The sequence below is a fragment of the Rana temporaria genome, chromosome 2 (genome assembly GCF_905171775.1).
Source record: "Rana temporaria chromosome 2, aRanTem1.1, whole genome shotgun sequence".
NCBI classification, from domain to species: Eukaryota; Metazoa; Chordata; class Amphibia; order Anura; family Ranidae; genus Rana; species Rana temporaria.
In genome coordinates, this window is record NC_053490.1 from 305,149,000 (window position 1) to 305,169,551 (window position 20,552).

At 40.6% G+C, this 20,552-nt stretch overlaps 1 protein-coding gene across 2 annotated transcripts in view; it reads left to right on the plus strand.

Moving 5' to 3' along the window:
- LOC120926968 (protein argonaute-3) overlaps positions 1-20,552 on the plus strand; it is a 234,305-nt gene that overhangs the window by 190,602 nt on the left and 23,151 nt on the right. For both annotated transcript variants that reach the window (XM_040337320.1, XM_040337321.1), the window contains exons 13-15: positions 6,596-6,755; positions 14,181-14,271; positions 16,607-16,801. In XM_040337320.1, the coding sequence (XP_040193254.1) occupies positions 6,596-6,755; positions 14,181-14,271; positions 16,607-16,801 (446 nt within the window). The remainder of the gene's footprint in view (positions 1-6,595; positions 6,756-14,180; positions 14,272-16,606; positions 16,802-20,552) is intronic.

Consider the following 20,552-nt stretch of genomic DNA (forward strand, 5'->3'; position numbering starts at 1 on the left):
AAAATGTATATAAAGTTAATAAAGAACAAGGTCCAATAGACATTCAGAGTAGAAATAGGAAAATTAGACAGTATCTAGAAAGTGCTAAAACTCCTGAACTGGTAGAAGAAGTAATTAATAATCTTGAGAAAGAAATATCAAGAGAGGAAATAAATCAAACAATTAAAAATATTAAAATGGGAAAGAGCCCGGGCCCAGATGGGTACACCTCTCTTTATTATAAGAAATATGGAGAAACCTAATATGCTCGGCCCAGGTACGGGTGAATGGTACCCTTTCAGAAAATGTCACACTTTTCAATGGGACACGTCAGGAATGCCCCCTCTCGCCCCTTCTTTTTGTTCTATCCCTAGAGCCCTTATTATCAACAATACGAAATAATCAGGAGATAGAGGGGATGAAGGTGGGGGGGAGGGAACACAAGATCTCTGCGTTTGCGGATGATATGATGCTTTATGTATCTAATCCTAGACGGACATTACCAAAGATTAAAATTAAATACGAAAAATATGCAGAGATCTCAAATTTAAAAATGAATAAAGAAAAAACTGAGGTATTGAATATATCTATGGGTCCGGAAGAACGCAGGAATCTTGAGGCCCTCTACCCCTTTACATGGAAACAGAGGGGGATGAAATATTTGGGGATATTCTTGTCTAATGCAGAAAGATATCTGTATGAAGACAATTATATCCCTCTATTGAATAAAGTAAAATCAGAGCTCAAGGGGTACCTAATAGATAAAATATCCTGGTGGGGTAGAATAAGCACTATCAAGATGATATTACCAAAAGTTCTGTATATCTTTCAAACACTTCCAATAAAGATCCCAGATTATATTTTAAAATTCTTGGGAAGATAATAAGGAGGTTTATATGGAAGGAAAAAAAAACTGAATATCAGCTGAGACCCTGACTAGACCTAGATGTGAGGGAGGGCTATCTCTACCAGATTTTAAAGGATATTACAAGGCAGCTGTATTAAAGAGGATAACTGATTGGTTTCAGGAGGACCACCAAAGGAAATATGGGTAGAAGTCGAGGAAAGTTTAAGTAAAAAGGATTTGGGAAAGAGAATATGGGTTCCAAAGCAATATAGAAGTCTAACCCAGGAGATACCATCAATAACAAAAACCTTCAGAATCTGGGACGCAGTATGTAAAAGGATAAAATGGTCTTATAATAGTCCACTGTTGCCCCTTACGGGTACAGACTACTTCCCGCCGGGAAAGGGGGGTGGGATGTACCTGAGATGGACAACTTCGGACACACTAAGACTGAAAGATGTAATGAAAGATAATACCTTGTGCCCCTTGCTAGAATTGCGAGAAAAATATGGATCAACCCCAGGAGATGAATGGAGGTACAGTTTTGTTCTAAATTATTCAACCCCCCAATGCTGTAAAGGGTTTTAGGGAATTTAGTGTACATTTGTAATTGTATTCAGAATGAAATCCTACAAGGACTTCTTAAAGAACCATATGCAACTAAAATGACATCAATTGGTTTTGTAATACAGTAGTAAATGATTTTTTTGTGAATTCTTCATTTACACAATTATTTAACCCCTTAAAAACTACCACTCTGAAGAACAGAGGTTCATTGAAGTGTTTTCAATCAGGTATTGAAAACACCTGTGGATGTCAGGGAGCTGCAATAAAGCTTAATAAGCACCAATTAGGCAGCTTTAAAATGACTGTGATACTCGGCTCCTTTTAGACATTTACTGGTGTGGTTACAAACATGGTGAAGTCAAGAGAATGGTCCAGGAAGACAAGAGAAGAGGTGATTACTCTTCACAGGAAGGGCAATGGCTATAAGAATACTGCAAAGATGTTAAATATACCAAGAGACACCATAGGAAGCATCATTTGCAAATTCAAGGCAAAGGGCACTGTTGAAACGCTACCTGGTCGTGGCAGAAAGAAGATGTTGACTTTGACTGCTGTGCGCTACCTGAAGCGTAGAGTGGAGAAAAGTCCCTGTGTGACTGCTGAGGAACTGAGAAAAGATTTGTTAGATGTGGGTACTGAAGTTTCTGCTCAGACAATACGGCGCACACTGCGTAATGAAGGCCTCCATGCCAGAACTCCCAGGCGCACCCCCTTGCTGTCTCCAAAGAATAAGAGTCGACTGCAGTATGCCAAAAGTCATGTGGACAAACCACAGAAGTTTTGGGATTGTGTTCTGTGGACTGATGAAACAAAATTAGAACTGTTTGGGCCCATGGATCAACGCTATGTTTGGAGGAGGAAGAACAAGGCCTATGATGAAAAGAACACCTTGCCTACTGTGAATCATGGCGGGGGGTCAATCATGCTTTGGGGCTGTTTTGCTTCTGCAGGTACAGGGAAGCTTCAGCGTGTGCAAGGTACCATGAATTCTCTTCAGTACCAGGAGATATTGGATGACAATGTGATGCAGTCCGTCACAAACCTGAGGCTTGGGAGACGTTGGACCTTTCAACAGGACAATGATCCCAAGCATACCTCCAAGTCCACTAGAGCATGGTTGCAGATTAAAGGCTGGAACATTTTGGATTGGCATTGCAGTCACCAGACTTAAATTTGATTGAGAACCTCTGGTGGGACTTAAAGAAAGCAGTTGCAGTGCGCAAGCCTAAGAATGTGACTGAACTGGAGGCTTTTGCCCATGACGAATGGGCGAAGATACCCGTAGATCGCTGCAAGACACTTGTGTCAAGCTATGCTTCATGTTTAAAAGCTGTTATAACTGTAAAAGGATGTTGTACTAAGATTGAATGTCACTTGGGGGTTGAATAAAACTGATAATGATGTGAGCACAGAAAAGACATTTGTGGTTATTTCATTATAAATGTTATGTTATATTTGTCTGACCTACACGTGCCTCTTTGATTTAATTGTAAGCAGGATGACTGAATGATCAAAATCAATGTCAAACTGGCCAAAACAATCAATTTCAGTGGGGGTTGAATAATTTTGAATACAACCGTATAGGCAGGTTCAACACTTCGTAGGCATACTCCAGAAACCCCTGCGAGACATGAAGGAATTTAACCCATGGGAAAAACTCATAGTGCGTGGAGGAACAGGAAGACAGGGGATTTCAAATATACATAGAATATTGATATATAATGGAGAGATTGGTACACTGAAAATATTGGAAGGTTGGGAACAAGAACTAAATCAAAATATCTCTGAAGATAGGAAGAGACAGGTATTAGATTTGGTCCATTCTACATCAAAGGATGCAAAAGTAAAAGAGATGAATTATAAACTTCTTACCAAATGGTACTATGTTCCAATGAAACTCCATAGAATTAATAGAGAAACATCATCCTTATGATGGAGAGAGTGCGGGATGGAGGGAACATATGCCCATATTTGGTGGCAATGCCCCCTGATACAGGCATATTGGGTAGAGATTCTAAAAATGATTAAGAGGATAAGTGGTTGGGAGGTGAAACAAGATCCCTGGCATTGCATGTTCCATGGTATGGGGATGGCTAGGAAAAAATATAGAAGGTCTCTGGTCCCTTACCTACTGAATGGAGCTAAAGCATTAATTCCAAAGAATTGGAAGGAAAAGAAAGCCCCATCAGTGGGAGAATGGATACAAGAAATAGATAGGATTAGTAGGATGGAGGAACTAATATCAATTTACAACGATAGTAGGACAGGATATGATAAGATATGGAGTAAATGGTAAGAATTTAAGGAGCTGGATGTCTAAGGTTGATTCGGGAGAAGACAGGGAGTTTGAGGCCCTTTACCCCTTTATATGGAGACAGAGGGGGATGATGGATCTGGGGATATTCTTGTCCAATATAGAGAGATATCCCTCCCCTCCTTCTCTCAAAAAGGGGGGAAGGAGAGGGGCAGAAAGGGAAGGGAATCCTTTTTTTTTTTCTTCTTTCTCTTTTTATACTTGAGTTCACATTATGGGTACACACACAGGGGGTAATATGATCCCTCTCTATCCCTCCTTTTTTAATTTTTTATTCACATTTTGGCACTTGTACTAAGGATTTTTTTCTCCACATTTGTGGGTATATATAGGCTTGGATGGGAAGCCTTCTTTAAAGTACTACACATTTATCCCGGAGGAGGGAAAAGGGAAAGAATATAAAATCTTCTTTTTTTTTTTTTTCTTTTTTTCCTTTTTATTTATTCTCTCTTCAACATGACACTTACATTGAGAATTTTTACGCATAAAAATTCACTTTTTTATTTTTCTCTCTTAGAATTTGGAGCTCACCTTATGGGGATTTTTCTAGGGGGAAAACATGACACTTACATTGAGAATTTTTTACACCAACCTATGGTTGGGGGGGGGGGGAGCCTTCCCAAGATAAATTCACTAAATTCACTTTTTTTCTCTCTCTCTCTCTCTCTCTCTCTCTCTCTCTCTCTCTAGGGGGATAGGGTTCTCTTCCCTGGCATCCTGCCATCCAGCTCCTTCTTCCCAGAATGTCCTAATCTTGTTTTGCCCCTTTCTCTTTCTGGCTTATTACCTCTTGATAGCTTGTTTAAACTAGAAGGGGAAGACGGAAGGTAAAGGACCGGGGAGAATGTATTCGAGATAGGGGGAAATGTAACTATAACTTATAATTAATATAGACACTAGTCAGATTTTATGAAGGAGCTATTCTGAGACAGTGTATGTACAGTGCCTTGCGAAAGTATTCGGCCCCCTTGAACTTTGCGACCTTTTGCCACATTTCAGGCTTCAAACATAAAGATATAAAACTGTAATTTTTTTTTTTTTTTAAGAATCAACAACAAGTGGGACACAATCATGAAGTGGAAATTTATTGGATATTTCAAACTTTTTTAACAAATAAAAAACTGAAAAATTGGGCGTGCAAAATTCTTCCGCCCCTTTACTTTCAGTGCAGCAAACTCTCTCCAGAAGTTCAGTGAGGATCTCTGAATGATCCAATGTTGACCTAAATGACTAATAATGATAAATAGAATCCACCTGTGTGTAATCAAGTCTCCGTATAAATGCACCTGCACTGTGATAGTCTCAGAGGTCCGTTTAAAGCGCAGAGAGCATCATGAAGAACAAGGAACACACCAGGCAGGTCCGAGATACTGTTGTGGAGAAGTTTAAAGCCAGATTTGGATACAAAAAGATTTCCCAAGCTTTAAACATCCCAAGGAGCACTGTATTGAAATGGAAGGAGTATCAGACCACTGCAAATCTACGAAGATCTGGCTGTCCCTCTAAACTTTCAGCTCATACAATGAGAAGACTGATCAGAGATGCAGCCAAGAGGCCCATGATCAATCTGGATGAACTGCAGACATCTACAGCTGAGGTGGGAGACTCTGTCCATAGGACAACAATCGGTCGTATACTGCACAAATCTGGCCTTTATGGAAGAGTGGCAAGAAGAAAGCCATTTCTTAAAGATATCCATAAAAAGTGTTGTTTAAAGTTTGACGCAAGCCACCTGGGAGACACACCAAACATGTGGAAGAAGGTGCTCTGGTCAGATGAAACCAAAATCAAACTTTTTGGCAACAATGCAAAATGTTATGTTTGGCGTAAAAGCAACACAGCTCATCAACCTGAACACACCATCCCCACTGTCAAACATGGTGGTGGCAGCATCATGGTTTGGGCCTGCTTTTCTTCAGCAGGGACAGGGAAGATGGTTAAAATTGATGGGGAAATGGATGGAGCCAAATACAGGACCATTCTGGAAGAAAACATGATAGAGTCTGCAAAAGACCTGAGACTGGGTTGGAGATTTGTCTTCCAACAAGACAATAATCCAAAACATAAAGCAAAATCTACAATGGAATGGTTCACAAATAAACATATCCAGGTGTAAAATGGCCAAGTCAAAGTCCAGACCTGAATCCAATCAAGAATCTGTGGAAAAAACTGAAAACTGCTGTTCACAAACGCTCTCCATCCAACCTCACTGAGCTCGAGCTGTTTTGCAAGGAGGAATGGGCAAAAATTTCAGTCTCTCGATGTGCAAAACTGATAGAGACATACCCCAAGCGACTTACAGCTGTAATCGCAGCAAAAGGTGGCACTACAAAGTATTAACTTATGGGGGCTGAATAATTTTGCACGCCCAATTTTTCAGTTTTTTATTTGTTAAAAAAGTTTGAAATATCCAATAAATTTCATTCCACTTTATGATTGTGTCCCACTTGCTGTTGATTCTTCAAAAAAAAATACAGTTTTATATCTTTATGTTTGAAGCCTGAAATATGGCAAAAGGTTGCAAAGTTCAAGGGGGCCGAATACTTTCGCAAGGCACTGTGTATGTATGTATGTATGTATAATGTGTATTTATTTGTTTGTAATGTTGGAAAAAAAATTAATAAAGAAATTTGAAACTGAACAGGCCAGAAGATAATTTACTTTTCTAGAAAGGCACACTGTATAATACTGAGATATGGTATACAGTTTAAATCTAAATGTTAAAAATGTTTTGAAACTTTCAATAAACATTGATACACAAATATATTTTATGAGATATCCTTCTGATGCTGTTTTCTTTGGGCTGGTGATATAAAAGTATCTTTGTAGCTGAGTCACTAATTTTCTCACCACTAATTATTGTTAACCATTTTTTTTATCCCCCTCAGCGGAGGTAAAGCGTGTTGGAGACACATTGCTGGGTATGGCCACTCAGTGTGTCCAAGTGAAGAATGTAATAAAAACATCTCCTCAAACACTCTCAAATTTGTGCCTAAAAATTAATGTAAAATTGGGAGGAATTAACAATATCCTAGTTCCACACCAACGGTAAGAAAATGTTTTTACTTGTTTATGTGCACTTTTAAATGTGTTCCTAGTCTGGCCACAACTTGTAAGAAAATGAGCTTGTTTGAAGCTGTAAATACTTTTACGTGGAGCGTGTTTCAATGCTTAACACCAGCAATGTCTGTGAGTGCATAAACTTTTGTATTTTAAAATTTTTCTGCTAATAAAACTTGCTACGCTATTGGCAGCTTGGCACCTCTTTTTCCATCTCTTTACTCTCTAATAGCATTTCTAAGCCTTCCTCTCCACACCCATGTACTTAATTGATTTCTGCATTCTTTGCTCCCTAATTAAATTCTAATTTCTAATCTCTATAACATCATAACAGGGCCCCTCACCGGAGTCTCAAAGCAGCCTTTGGGTAGCGATTACCAGGAAGGCCATATGTAGCTTCCTGCATATTTTAGGTATGCCCTGCTGCTTTTTTAGAAAGTCAACTATCCATCCTCCTCTTCCCTGCCTAAGTCTGTAGTTGACTGTTGTGTGGTAAATCAACACTGACAGCTCTGAGCAAAGCCATAGAAGATCAGCGTCTTGCACCTGAACAATTTCCCATCTTTTAAAAACCCTGTACGGCTGAAAAAAAAGTGGTAGTAACGCTTTCTGAAAGCCTGTACTGCTCTCTGAAATAAAACCCACCATGGATCATCACTTTTTATATGGGAGCAAGGGCTGCCACCTGTGGGAATAAACCCTTACGGTGGAATAGCACAACCGCCCACACAGTCCTCAAAGACCCTTGGGCTTCAAGAGATTACTGATCTCCCTCTTAATGATTCTCAAATGCACTTTCCATTTTTCCAACATTCTCTGCTTTTATGCTTGCAGTGGGGAAATTCTGCTTTTTTTTTTTTAATTACCAAGCATCATCATGCAGCAATGACATGAGTACTTTTTACCCCCTCCCATCAATTTCCAAGAGCCAAGGCGTATGTGTAGGCAGCTGGTTGATGACTGGGGATAAGAAGGCGTTCCTTCAGTTGCTGCTGAATGATGCAAAATCCGTTTTACTGTCTGTAGTATACCACTGCAACTGAAGTGACCATGCTATTCATTCAAAATAAACAAGTGAGCACAAGGGTGATGTACAACTGCAAGAACTCTGGCGCTGTTATTAATTCAAAATGAACTTAATCACTGAATAAGTGAGCATTGAGACTAAAGGCTAGACATGGGCGAAGATCCTCACTAAAACAAAGAGTGGAGTTATGAATGGGTAGCATTGGGCAGGGAGAGGCAATATAAACACCACTAGCACCTGATGCTAGTCTCCTTGAACTGAAGATGGCAATCATATTCACTGTGCCTGAATTGATGTATTGTCAGGGGACAATGATGAGACTGGTCATTCAAGAAATAGGGAACAGGCTGTGCTGACCAATCTTTTGGACACAAATGGGTGCCTTGTGACATAAGGCAACCTATACTGCAAATTTAGGAGACTGGCAATCGATAACCAGAATCAGAATTAGAATTACCAGTAACTGTTTCCAGTAGTCTTCCCAGACAGCCTCTGAGATATGGAGCTCCTCCCCCAGGACAGGATTTAAAAGGCCATCCTTCACGCGCACGCTTCATTAGAAGTGAGAACCTAAGAACAGACCTAAAAAATATATACATAATAAAACCACCACCATAGACAAACAGAATTGGTAAATTGGCTGTCCTGGAAGACTACTTGTAAGAGGTACCAGTAAGTCTGACTAGTTTTTCCCAGTCGTCTTTTAGGGACAGCCTTTGAGATGAAATCCGAAAACTTACCAGCTATGGTGGTGTTGGGAAAATTTGACCATTGCATGGAACTTGCACACGAAAGCCTGATCTTTACTTGGTAATGGGTCCAACTTATAGTGGTGAATGAATGTTAAACTTGACCACAGGGTTGCCTTACAAATCTGCTCTGGGGTGGCACCAGTTCTTTCTGCCTAAGCAGCTGTAAAGCTTTAGTGTAGAGCGCATAGCCAGGTGAATCCTTGTTCATACCCCTGTAAGATTCCGAAATGGCCTATCCGATTGATCATGCCAAGGTCGAAACAATTCAGAGACTCATTCACCTATGTGTCTATCTGCAAAAAGTACAAAGCCTGTGAAGAAGAAAGTGGTTGGTTGCTTAAAGGTAAGATGGCAACATCTTCCAGCATCCAAGACGCTGAACTCTTTCTCTCCGTCCTTAGATGGATTTGTACAGAAAAAAGTAGAACAATGTCTTGTGTTCTATAAGACAAATTCTATGGGAGAAAATCTGGATCCATTTTCAAAAAGGGCTTTATGATAGAGAGGGCTTGAAGCTCATTTTATTCTCTGACCAGGAAGAATGACAATTAAGAACACTGTTTTCAGCATGAGATATTTGATAGTGGCATCTGTAATTGACTCAAATGGAGACCAGCTTACGCCTTGCGAAATTAAAGACAGATTCTAGCTGGGCACAACTTTATTGTAGCTGGCTTTTTACGAGACTCTCTTAGGACATAGGATGCATTAAGGTGAAAAAACACGAGGTTTTACAACCCCTTTAATTTCTCACATTTGTGGCTTTTTAAATCACAAATAATGTCTGTGTATAAATAGTCAATTCGTTTGTTAGCTCTCACATGGATACACTAAGCAGGCTAGACACTGAGCCATGAGGTGGTAGAAAAGAACAGTCAAAGGACCTGCGTAACAAGGTAATGAAACTTTACAAAGATGATAAAGGATGTAAAAAGATATCCAAAGGCTTAAATATGCCAGTCAGTACTGTTTAATCACCTATTAAGAAGTGGAAATTAGGGGCTCTTTTGTTACCAAGCCAAGCTCAAGTAGACCAAGAAAGATTGCAGCCACAGCTGGTGGAAAAATTGCCCAGGATACAAAGAAAAATCCACAGGTAACTGCAGGAGAAATACGGGCTGCTTTAAAAAAAATCAGTGTGGTTGTTTTTAACCACTTCCTGACCCGGCTCACGCCGATAAACGTTGGCAAAGTGGTTCGTTATCTCAAATTGCAAAAAATCGCAGATCACTGCCACTACTAGTAAAAAAAATTATAATAAAAATGCCATACATTTTTTTCCCATAGATTGTAGACGCTATAACTTTTGCGCAAACCAATCAATATACGCTTATTGTGATATTTTTGGTAAAAAAAAAAAAAAAAATGTAGAGTAATAATATATTGGCATAAACTAAGGAAGGAATTCATTAAAAAAAAAAAACACGTTGGGGATATTTAATATAGCAAAAAGTAAAAAAAAAATTTTCAAAATTGTTCCTTTTTTATTTTATTTATATTGCGCAAAAAATAAATAATAACCCGTAGAGGTGATCAAATAACACCAAAATAAATCTCTCTATTTGTGGAGGAAAAAAGGACGTAAATTTTGTTTAGGTACAGCGTCGCACGACCGTGCAATTGTCAGTTAAAGCGACGTATCCCAAAAAATGGCCTGGTCATTAAGCAGCCAAATCTTCCAGTCTGTAAGTGGTTAAGGACCACAATTCAACGATACTTGAACAAGAAAAAAGCTGCATGGTTGAACTATCAGAAGGAAACCTTTTACTGCGCCAATGTCATAAAAAGCCAAGGAGGAATGTCAAGGTGTTGGGCATATTGTAACCAGGCTTTTTTGTGGAACTTGTACAGTAAAGGCTTCTTTCTGACAACTTGACCACAAAGCTCTTTTTTGCTCAAGTATCATCGTATTGTGCTCCTTAATGCATCTTGAGTTTTTTCCAGGTTTCTCTGGATCAACAGTTGCCCCTGAGTGCTATCAAGTGTGAAATCTGAGCTATAGGGATTGTATGCCTATACATCTACCTGTTTCTCCATGGGACCTCCAAAATGATTCTGTAAGCTCATCAAACATTTCATTTCAACCTATTCAAGCTAGCCCTCAGTCTGCTTTCACACGCAATTTGACTTTTCCTGCTGTCATCACCTCTGTGAGACAAGTGTCAGTCATGCAAAAAGCATTTAAGGAGAAGGTTCCCCCTTTGTGGGCCTGTTTTCCCAGATTTGCATAGCTGCCACCTGGTTTTCTGTTCCCGATTTTCTCCAAGTTTTACTAGGTGAATGTTTAAGGCACCAGCTGATGCAACCTTTGGCCACGGGGTTCTTCAGACTGCTGTCAGTAGCCAAGTTTTTTTACCTAGTTGCTTTGTGTTCTTAACATTTTGTTTTCTGTGCTGCCCACCCCTCAGTTGGATAGCGTTTGTCTGTGCAATGCGTCTCAAAATTCCTTTTAACTTTGTGTCCCCTAATGAACACTTAAGAAAACAAGATTTTTGAGTTACAATTAAAAAATCCTTTTTTTTGGAAGTTATCAAAGGACGCAGGTCCTACTCTATGATCACTCCTTCTACTACTTTTGCATGAAACTGAAGTAACATGGAAGTGGGAGGGTCTATATTGGCGTGTTTTTTTTTTTTAGTGTCCAGATTCCTGCAGGTGGCAGTATAACCCATGTGTCTGAGAATACCTTCTGACCTTGTATTCTTTTAAAGCCTTAGTGCAGCCAAAATTGCAAACAGGAAAATCGGTGCAAGGGGCATAACTTACAATAGGATGTTTTACCTTGTACTTATTCCCTTTATTGAAAATCTTCCTCCTTTACCCCCACTGTCCTAATCTGCAGGTGTGGCCAAGGTTAATACAACTAACTGGAATCAAGAGTCTGACTAAGCTCGTCCTTTCCACACAGCGCCACCATTCATAGAAGTCAAACTACAGCTTCTAAGAATGGAGGAGGGGCGGATGATTGATAGGTCTGCCCCCCTCCATACATAGATCATGTTCAGTTCATAGAAGCTGTATTATGGTTTCAATGAATGACTGAAAATGAGCGGGCATAGTCGAGAGCCTTTGACATCCCGTTCAATTAGCCTCCCCCCGAATCAGAACGTGGGGGTGGGGGGGGAATTGGGTAGGAGAGAAGAAGATTTGCAGTAACAGAAGAGGAATCCACACAAGGGGCAAGCACAGGGGACACATCCTACTGACTGCGAGCCAACTCCCTTGTACTGACTTTTCGCTTTTTTCCCCTCTCTTCCCTTTTCCCATTGCTCCCCACTGAGAAGCTAAGGAGAAATACAAAATATACACAGTTGTGACTGAACATACACTTCATCCTATTTTGCTGTCAACAGGACAGGTAGTGGGGAGGAAAGCATAACTAACCTGGACATCAAGGGGGAGGAGCTCTTACCCTCTCTAAAATGTTTTTTATGCCAGCAGCTGACACTTTTGACAATATGCTCCGCCGTTATGAACAAAATTTGACTAGAGCCAAGACGACCCATCACAGATTATTCAGGTGGCTTTATGGCACTGGCCTTTCAAGTATGCAGAATAAGTATAGTAGAAGGGGGACTAATGCCTAAATACACTTGTGCTCAGACTATGGATGTTAAAGTGATTGCGAGTTATTTTTTTTAAATTATTTTTAAAATAAAAAATGATTTTTTTGTAATGGTATTGCACAAACTGGTTCTTTACTTCAACTTCTGAAGTCCCCCTGCTTGCGTTCTCTGCTCCTTCGTTTGATTGCCCCCTCAGCAAGCTGGCTAAGGTGGCACCTGTGCACGTGCGCTTCTGAGTCTGGCTGTGTAAATCCATGGAGACACAGCATGGCTTGGCCATGCCCACGCTCCCTCCTCATAGGATTTGACTGACCGCAGCAAGAGCCTATGGCTCCCCCTGCTGCCTGTGCCCTCCTGTGAGACCAGGAAGAGAAGGAGTGGTGTTGCAGATAGGACAACTATGGATCAGTAAGAGGATCCAGGTACTGTAAGTGTTTAGGGACGAGGGTGGGGTGGCAGGGTGGAAACAGGTAGTGGAGCATTTTTTTACCTTGATGCAGGAAATACATTAGTGTAAAATGCATTTAGACTTTAGAACCACTTTACTATTATTTACTATCATGATTTAACGTAAAAAGGTTTAAAACAAGCCATTTCTGACCTCCTGTAATTGTTTGTAATGTGAATTAATTCATAAACAAAGCTCACAATTAAGCCTTTGACATCTGTTTTAGTCTGATTATGATTGTTGATAAAAGCCTGCTAGCATAGAAAGTAATAGGCAAAAAAACAAACATTTCTGTGCCTCTGTTGTGAGCTTTGGACACAAACTTGTCCAAAATGCTTGTAGCTACAGAGGTCAATGAGGGCCTGTTTTAACTACTTGCCGCTTAGTTACAGTTCATTTACCGTGACTGAGCGGCAGCTGCAGGCTCAGCAACATAAATAAATGTTGCCAGCCTACTTGGGGGTTTTGGGCTGATACGCGCTGTGGTTGGACAGAGCAGGACTTTGTCAGCAGGTCCCAGCCACTGATTTATGGCTGAGATGTGCTGATCTGCTTTGCCCAATCACAGCACAGAATCCTGTGTGTATAAACACATAGGACCATGTACACAGAGCAAGCAATCTGACCATTAGTTTCTTCTCTCTGTGGAGCGGGGAGAAAAAACAGCCAGATCTGTTAATAGCAGCATATATTACACTTGTTAGGCACACTGTTAACCCCTTTTCTGTCAGTGTCATTAGTACGGTGACTGTGTTTAGTATTCTCACTGATAACTATATTAGTGTCACTGGTAATGTCAGTTAGCCAGTTCCCACAATGTGTCGGTGTCAAATTGGCCCCCGCACTATCACAGTACCACCATAAATCTCTCATCACCTCAATTACTAGTATACCATTTTTTTAAATTCCAGTGTATATATACCATTGTTTATAGACACTATAACCTTATTTATTTTATTTTTTTGTTAACGACATGTAGAAGAATACATTTTAGCCTAAATTTATGAAGAAATTATATTTAAAAAAATATATATATTTTTTTGGAAATATGAAAAAAAAAATGGAAAAATGGAAAAAAAAACAGCAGTGATCAAGTACCACCAAAAGAAGGCTTTATTTGTGTGAAAAAATAATTTACATTTTATTTGTGTACAGTGTTGCATGACTGCACAATTGCCAGTTAAAGTGCTAAATGCCAAAAAACTGCTCTGGTCAGGGGGGTAAAACCTTCTGGAGGTCAAGTGGTTAAAGTGCTTTTAAGGTTTAAGAATTTATAAATATTAAAGTATGCATCTTCTAGGCACAGGTTCACTTATAATTCAGTAATTCAGTTCACCTGTGAGCTTAATTAGCAAATCTACCTGAATACTGAAAAGCCTCCCCTCCCAGCACAGCAGTGTTAGCTGAATGTATTTAAATCCAAATTACACTAGAGGGTGCCTACACTGCACACTTTCGATTTGGTAGTTGTGGTGAACTCCAGAATGTTTATATGTCGGGCACACAGCTACGTGTATTACAGGTAAAGGGAATGAAAAAAAAAAAAAAACTGTCTTGTTAATGAACCTGTTCTCAAATTGTTTGACTGTAAGATTCTTAATTTTTTGGGATTTTCCGTAGACCGTCTGTTTTCCAACAACCTGTGATCTTCTTAGGAGCAGATGTTACTCACCCTCCTGCTGGTGATGGCAAAAAGCCTTCAATTGCTGCTGTAAGTGTGTGTGTATGACATGTTTGCTAGATCTTGTTAGAGAACGTATTATTTCTTGCTGTTTTATCTATAACCATTTTACATTCAGTTGCTTTTAATATTCAATAAAGGCTCTCCATGCATTAAAGGCCTGTGTTGACAGCTTGTGTTATTAACATCAGTTTGAGGTTCGGTTCACATTTGTGAATTGGATGCTTTTTGAAACCACATCCGATTCGCATGATGTGAACCAAACCAGTTTTCTATAAAGCCGGTTCACATATCTGCGGTGCAGCGGCAATGTGAATTTAAAGCGTCCTGTGCGTTTTTTAGTTCAGATGTGAATTTTATGGGAATACACATGTCATCAGTTTTGAACACGAAGGGGAAAAAAACAGCGTGGGGGACCTTTCGGTTCTGATATGGATTTTAAGGGGAGCCTCTTGCCAAATGCCATGCAGCGACGTTCGTGATTGACGCTGGATCTAGGACCAGGGAACATTGTTTGTTTTTAATAAAGGAGCCGTCAAACTGTCCTGTTTTTTTGTTTTTGCCACTTTTTTTTAGTGTATAAGTAGGGGTACCCAGTACTTTTTTATGGGGGGGTGATATCTGGGCACTTTCTAGCCCCCCACAGCCACTGGCCAGGGTTGTGGGGAAGAGGCGCTTGTCTCCATGTTGAAGGCATGTGGCCTTGTTTGGTTTGAAGGGGGGACACTTGCTCGTCCACCCCTTTCCTGGCCATCAGGCTGCATGCTTGGATAAGGGTCTGGTACGGGTTTTGGGGGGACCTCCATGGCGTTTTTTGAAAAATGTTGACGTGGGTTTCCCCTCAAAATCCACTGCCGACCTATGGGTCTGGTCTGATGTGGGTTGGGGGACCCAATGTGTGTTTTTTTACTTATTTTGATGTTTTTTTCCTCAACTTTTATTTCTGGCAATTGTTTGGTTTACACACAATTATCAACTGCTGAGTCATCAGTTGTTAAGGGCACGGCTGACTGCTTCTCGGCCTGCTCCTTAACAACCAGCTATTGTTAAAGGCGCCGGTGGCCCCCCACTCCTAAAATTCATACCTGAAATTGCAGCTGAAGTGCGAACAGCTGCTTTGGAAATTTGCAGTGAAAACTAAACTTGAATTTGCACCGCACATGTGTGAACCTAGCCTGAAACGCTTCTTAATGAATTGACAGGTGGATTTTTTGATCTCCTCCTGACTTGTATTTGATCTGCTTCAAATGGGTTTTGCATTCCAGGAGACTTGTATGAGAATGCAGACCCCACTTAAAAGCCCATCAACCTAGGCCCTTTAAGTAATAAATGGGCTTCTCCGGTTGCCTCCATGTCTACAGGTGCTTTATGTAGATTTTTTTATGTTTTGAGCCCTAAGTAATAGAACTACTTTCAAACACAAACATAAGGTTTGCCCAGTCCGTGTGGTCCACCTGATTTGACAAAGTAAACTGCACTATATGTTCTGTTCTAGACAAGGAGAGTAAAGCCTAGTACACACTGGCCGAATGTTGGGCGGCATCGGCCGGGTTCAATAGAAACTGGCCGGCATTAAGCCTGTGTGTACAGCAGCTGGTCCGTCGGAAGCGGTTCAGCCAGCTTCTGTTGAAGGAACATGACCCAAAAGGGTTTGCGCTGACAGAGTATTCTGATGGGGGGTCATCCCCCTGTCGGAGCACAATAGCACAGCAGCGGAGATCACTGTATTAACATTGGATTGTTAGTAGAGCGGCTCCATCCTGAGCTGTGGTATGTACGAGGCTTAAGGCCTTCTACACACTGGGCTGTGTTTTTTCTTTGTCTGGCAAAACGCTGCTGCTCCTGAACACACTGGCAGTAGGGAGTTCTGCCTCTAAACACCCTACACCTATGCATGTAATGTCTATTTGTGTAAAGATACAGGCTAACATTGATGTGTCTAAAAGTTAAATTTTTAACATGCAGTGTGCATGAGGGCTAATTCAGACAAGTCTGCTTAAATAATTTGCTTGACGAATTATTGACCAAACTACTGTATGCATCCATTTTGAGTACACTTTATGCAGAGTTTAGTAATAGCCAGTCGCCTAAGACACTTTACCACACTCAAATTGAACTTTAAAAGTCAGATGGCTTTCTTTTCATCCCACAGTTTTTATGTACCTGGATTTGTCACAGTGCATCTTATAAAACCAAATTTGCTGGATTGCTCTGTTGTCTACTATGGTACATAAGTTATTTCCGTTTATTTGTGGTGTGCAGAAAAGTAAGCTTTATTAAAACTCAAATATGTGATTGAGTCCTTAGCATGCACTTTCGTTTTTTTAAGTTGTAAAACCTTATCTCGCAATTGTATATTTGTTAGGTTGTAGGCAGTATGGATGCACACCCGAGCCGATACTGTGCCACAGTTAGGGTGCAACGCCCTCGGCAGGAGATTATCCATGATCTTGCCTCCATGGTGAGGGAGCTTCTTATCCAGTTCTACAAATCCACAAGGTTCAAACCCACCCGAATCATCTTTTACAGAGATGGTGTGTCAGAAGGACAGTTCCGACAGGTTAGTTTTGTTTCTGGTATGGATTGCAGAAAGTTCTTTTAGAAATAGTTTTCCTCATATGCAGTTATGTTAATATAAGATAACCTGTCAACAGAGAACAGTGCTTGCCGTAACAGAGATATGTTTAGCATCATCCAGGGAGCATTTGCTAGAGTTTATTTTTTAGCCAAAACCACTTTAACATTTTGTACTTTTCATCACTTTCTGTCCCAGTGACAACAGTCACCAGGACACATAAAGGAAAGAACCCGCCCAGCTAGAATGCAGACAGTACTAAAATGCTAACTGAGGTTCTTGCCCTTCTTCACTGTTTCGAAAATTTTGCAAAAAATTTAGTTTGGCTTTAGATGTACTCCAGCAATGTCACACCTGTGGCATTTGCATGCTAATCGACACCACCAAACCTTTGCTAATAGGGACTATTGGGTCAAAGCTCTGCTGTCAACAGGTATAATATATTATGGTTCAGTGTAATTACTTTTAATTGGTAATAAAGTCAAGGTAACACTATAAAAGGTGAATTTTACATGTTTTTTTACATGTTTGAACATTTAGCTTAAGCCAACAAACATAATTGGCGCATGCACAGTACACTTTGCATGCACGGAACACTGAGTGTGCTGTGGATGTAGACTGCACTGTGCCACTATGGCGACTGCCGTGCCCATGTGAAGGAGTAACGTCATCGCAGCCTGGTCATTCAAACGGCCAGAGAGCACGAACCCAGAGGGAAGACGAGGTGAAAATGAAAATGCCTGCAGAGGTGACAGCAGGCCACTGGAGGGCTCCGTTTTGTAAGGCATGTCTGTCATAATGTACTAGTATTATAGCACATTATGGCATTAACCTACTTGGAGCCATTCAAATTTATTTTTAAGTTTACTACTGATTTAAAAACATCCAGTGGTTAGGGCATTCACTTTAATGTTGACATGGGCACTACAACCAAAGTCCTTTCTTTTTATGGGGGTTGGTTGTGTTTAAGACCCCTTTCACACTGGAGCGTATTTCAGGCACTTAAGCGTTAAAAAAAAACGATTGTAAAGCGCCTGAAAGAAGCTGCATCTGCAATCCCAATGTGAAAGCCCGAGTGCTTTCACACTAAATTGCCTGAAAAACGCCCCAGTGTGAAAGGGGTCTTGGCGTTAAAAAAAGCACCTGTAAAACGCCTGAAAGAAGCCTCATCTGAAATCCCAATGTGAAAGCCTGAGTGCTTTCACACTGAGGCGTCAAAAGTCCTGCAAGCAGCTTCTTTGCAGCGCTTTAGGAGCTTGCTTTAGATCAGTGACTCACAAAGTGGTGAAGCAAGCACAAGTAAAGCAGCCCCAAAGCTTGTGTAAAGGGAGTGTTTCTGCGCCAAACTTAAATTAAGTATATAAAAAATTAATCACTAGTGAGAAATAATTAATACTTAAGTGACAAGCTGCTCCTCTGTGACAAAACATATACAAAAATATATTGTGCAATAGAATCGATAGTAGGGGAAGAGGGCGCTAGTAAAAATGTGTTAATACCTATATTAGGACACCCTCAGGACGAGGGTCCCAATGGTATAAGTGAGAAAATTAGAAAAAATGCTATTAAACACTCTAGTGACTAGACAATTCATACATATGTAGTATCTCTACTAAATTGTGTATAATACCAGATCATACAACACTATACTACATGCACCAAAGTCGCTGGTATGACCAGTGAAAGTGCAAAAAACACTTATGTGATAGTGCGTCTCATAGGTGACAACTAAAAAACGTAAGTGACAAAAATAAACAGAAAAAACAGTCCATATGTGATTATTTCCACAAGTGAATCCAATCAAAAAGATCATCAAATCATGCAAAAATCTTGAATGCTACTGCAGCCACCACCATATAGTACATTTGCACCCGAAGTGATCTTGCCAAGAGATAGGCTTACCAGATGCAGCGGACCCCTTTCGTGAAAAATGGGTCTACTGGGCTGAGCAGGTATTAGTGCCTGCACACTGTTCACCACCGTTCAGGCTGCAGATCTTATACCAGTAGTCACCACGAATCCATCCAAAAAATACCAACAGAAAAGAGCTATAGTGCATTAACTTTTATTAAAAAACGCATGTATAAAAAACGCTGATTGGCCCCTTACTTGGAAGGTGCCTGCCCGGCACTAGGACTGCATGCGTCTTGTCAGTACCCCGAACGGTTCTCGTGGGTTGCTGCGTAGGGAAGGCGCGTTGGTTATTGTGCAGTGTCAGCTGGTATGCTGAGATGTCAGACTAGCCTCCGACAATTGTTTCGTGGGTTACCACGTCAAAGCTTGCAGCATTTAAATCTCACATAATTATGTATCAATATGTGGTTGCCATTTTTGCATGTTATATTGCATGCTGAGCTTCCTTTATAAAAATAAAGGTGACCCTGGGTATGCCAAAATACTGACCTAAAAGCCTTTGGAATGCTAAGTTTACAGTTTGTACAGAAAGCTTGTTGCATGGGTATGTGTTACATCTTCTGTGGCTTATGCAATGTGTAATTGATGTTCTTGCTGCAGTCATTCAGAAAAATGTTAGATGTACCTAACACGACATAAACTATTGTATTTTTTAAATGTTAAAGGTATAGATATATTGAATCTGTTATTGGTTTGTTCTAAATATGTGTGTTCCAAGCTGACATTCTGACCCTGGCATTTACTTCTTGACCTGGAGCATGTATGCATCCTGAGTGGATACCCTGTATATTTTTCAGTCAGTGACTCAGCTGGTGGTTAAGCCAGTATTAGGGTGGCGGCTCTGAAACCTGCATTAAAGTGGATGTAAACCCTCACATATACCTAGTGAGGTGAACAGCCTTAGGCCTAGTACACACAAGAGGATTTATCCGCGGATACGGTCCACCGGACCGTTTCCGCGGATAAATCCTCTCGAGGATTTGCGAGGATTTTGATCCGATGGAGTGTACTCACCATCGGATCGAAATCCGCGCCGAAATCCCATCGCGATGACGTGTCGCGCCGTCGCCGCGATGATGACGTGGCGACGTGCGCGACGCTGTCATATAAGGAATTCCACGCATGCGTCGAATCATTACAACGCATGCGGGGGATTCATTCGGACGGATTGATCCGGTGAGTCTGTACAGACCAGCGGATCAATCCGTTGGGATGGATTCAAGCGGATAGATTTTAAAGCATGTCTTAAAATTTTTATCCGCTGGAAATCCATCCCAGGGGATAAAAATCCGCGGAAACAGATCCGCTGGATTGTACACACCAGGGGATCTATCCGCTGGAGCCGGTCCGCGGATCAATTCCAGCGGATGGATCCTCTCGTGTGTACGGGGCCTCAGATGTTACACAGAGATGAAACAACAAGAAAGTAAAACACGTGTTTAGTACAAACAAGGATTTCTTTTGATATTGTTTAAGAAAAAAATATTATGTGATTTATAGACAAAGGACATACCAAATGGGGGGAAAAAAGGGCTTATTTTTCTAGTTTGACCAGAGTTCATTTTAGAACAATTGTTCATGTCGATAAAAAGAGCTCACGTTGTATAATTCAGCTGCTTTGTAAAAAAAAAAAAAATGCACATTTATGAATTAAGTCCAGCAAGGTACATGACTCATGACTTCTGGGCTTTATTCTGTTATTTACATCTGACAGTTTTATAGTACTCCCAGAAGACTGCTCTCGCTGTAGTTCCAGGAGAGCAACGCTGATCCTTCTGAGCTCTGCATCTTGAACAGGAGAGTCACTGCAGCTGCTTTGCCT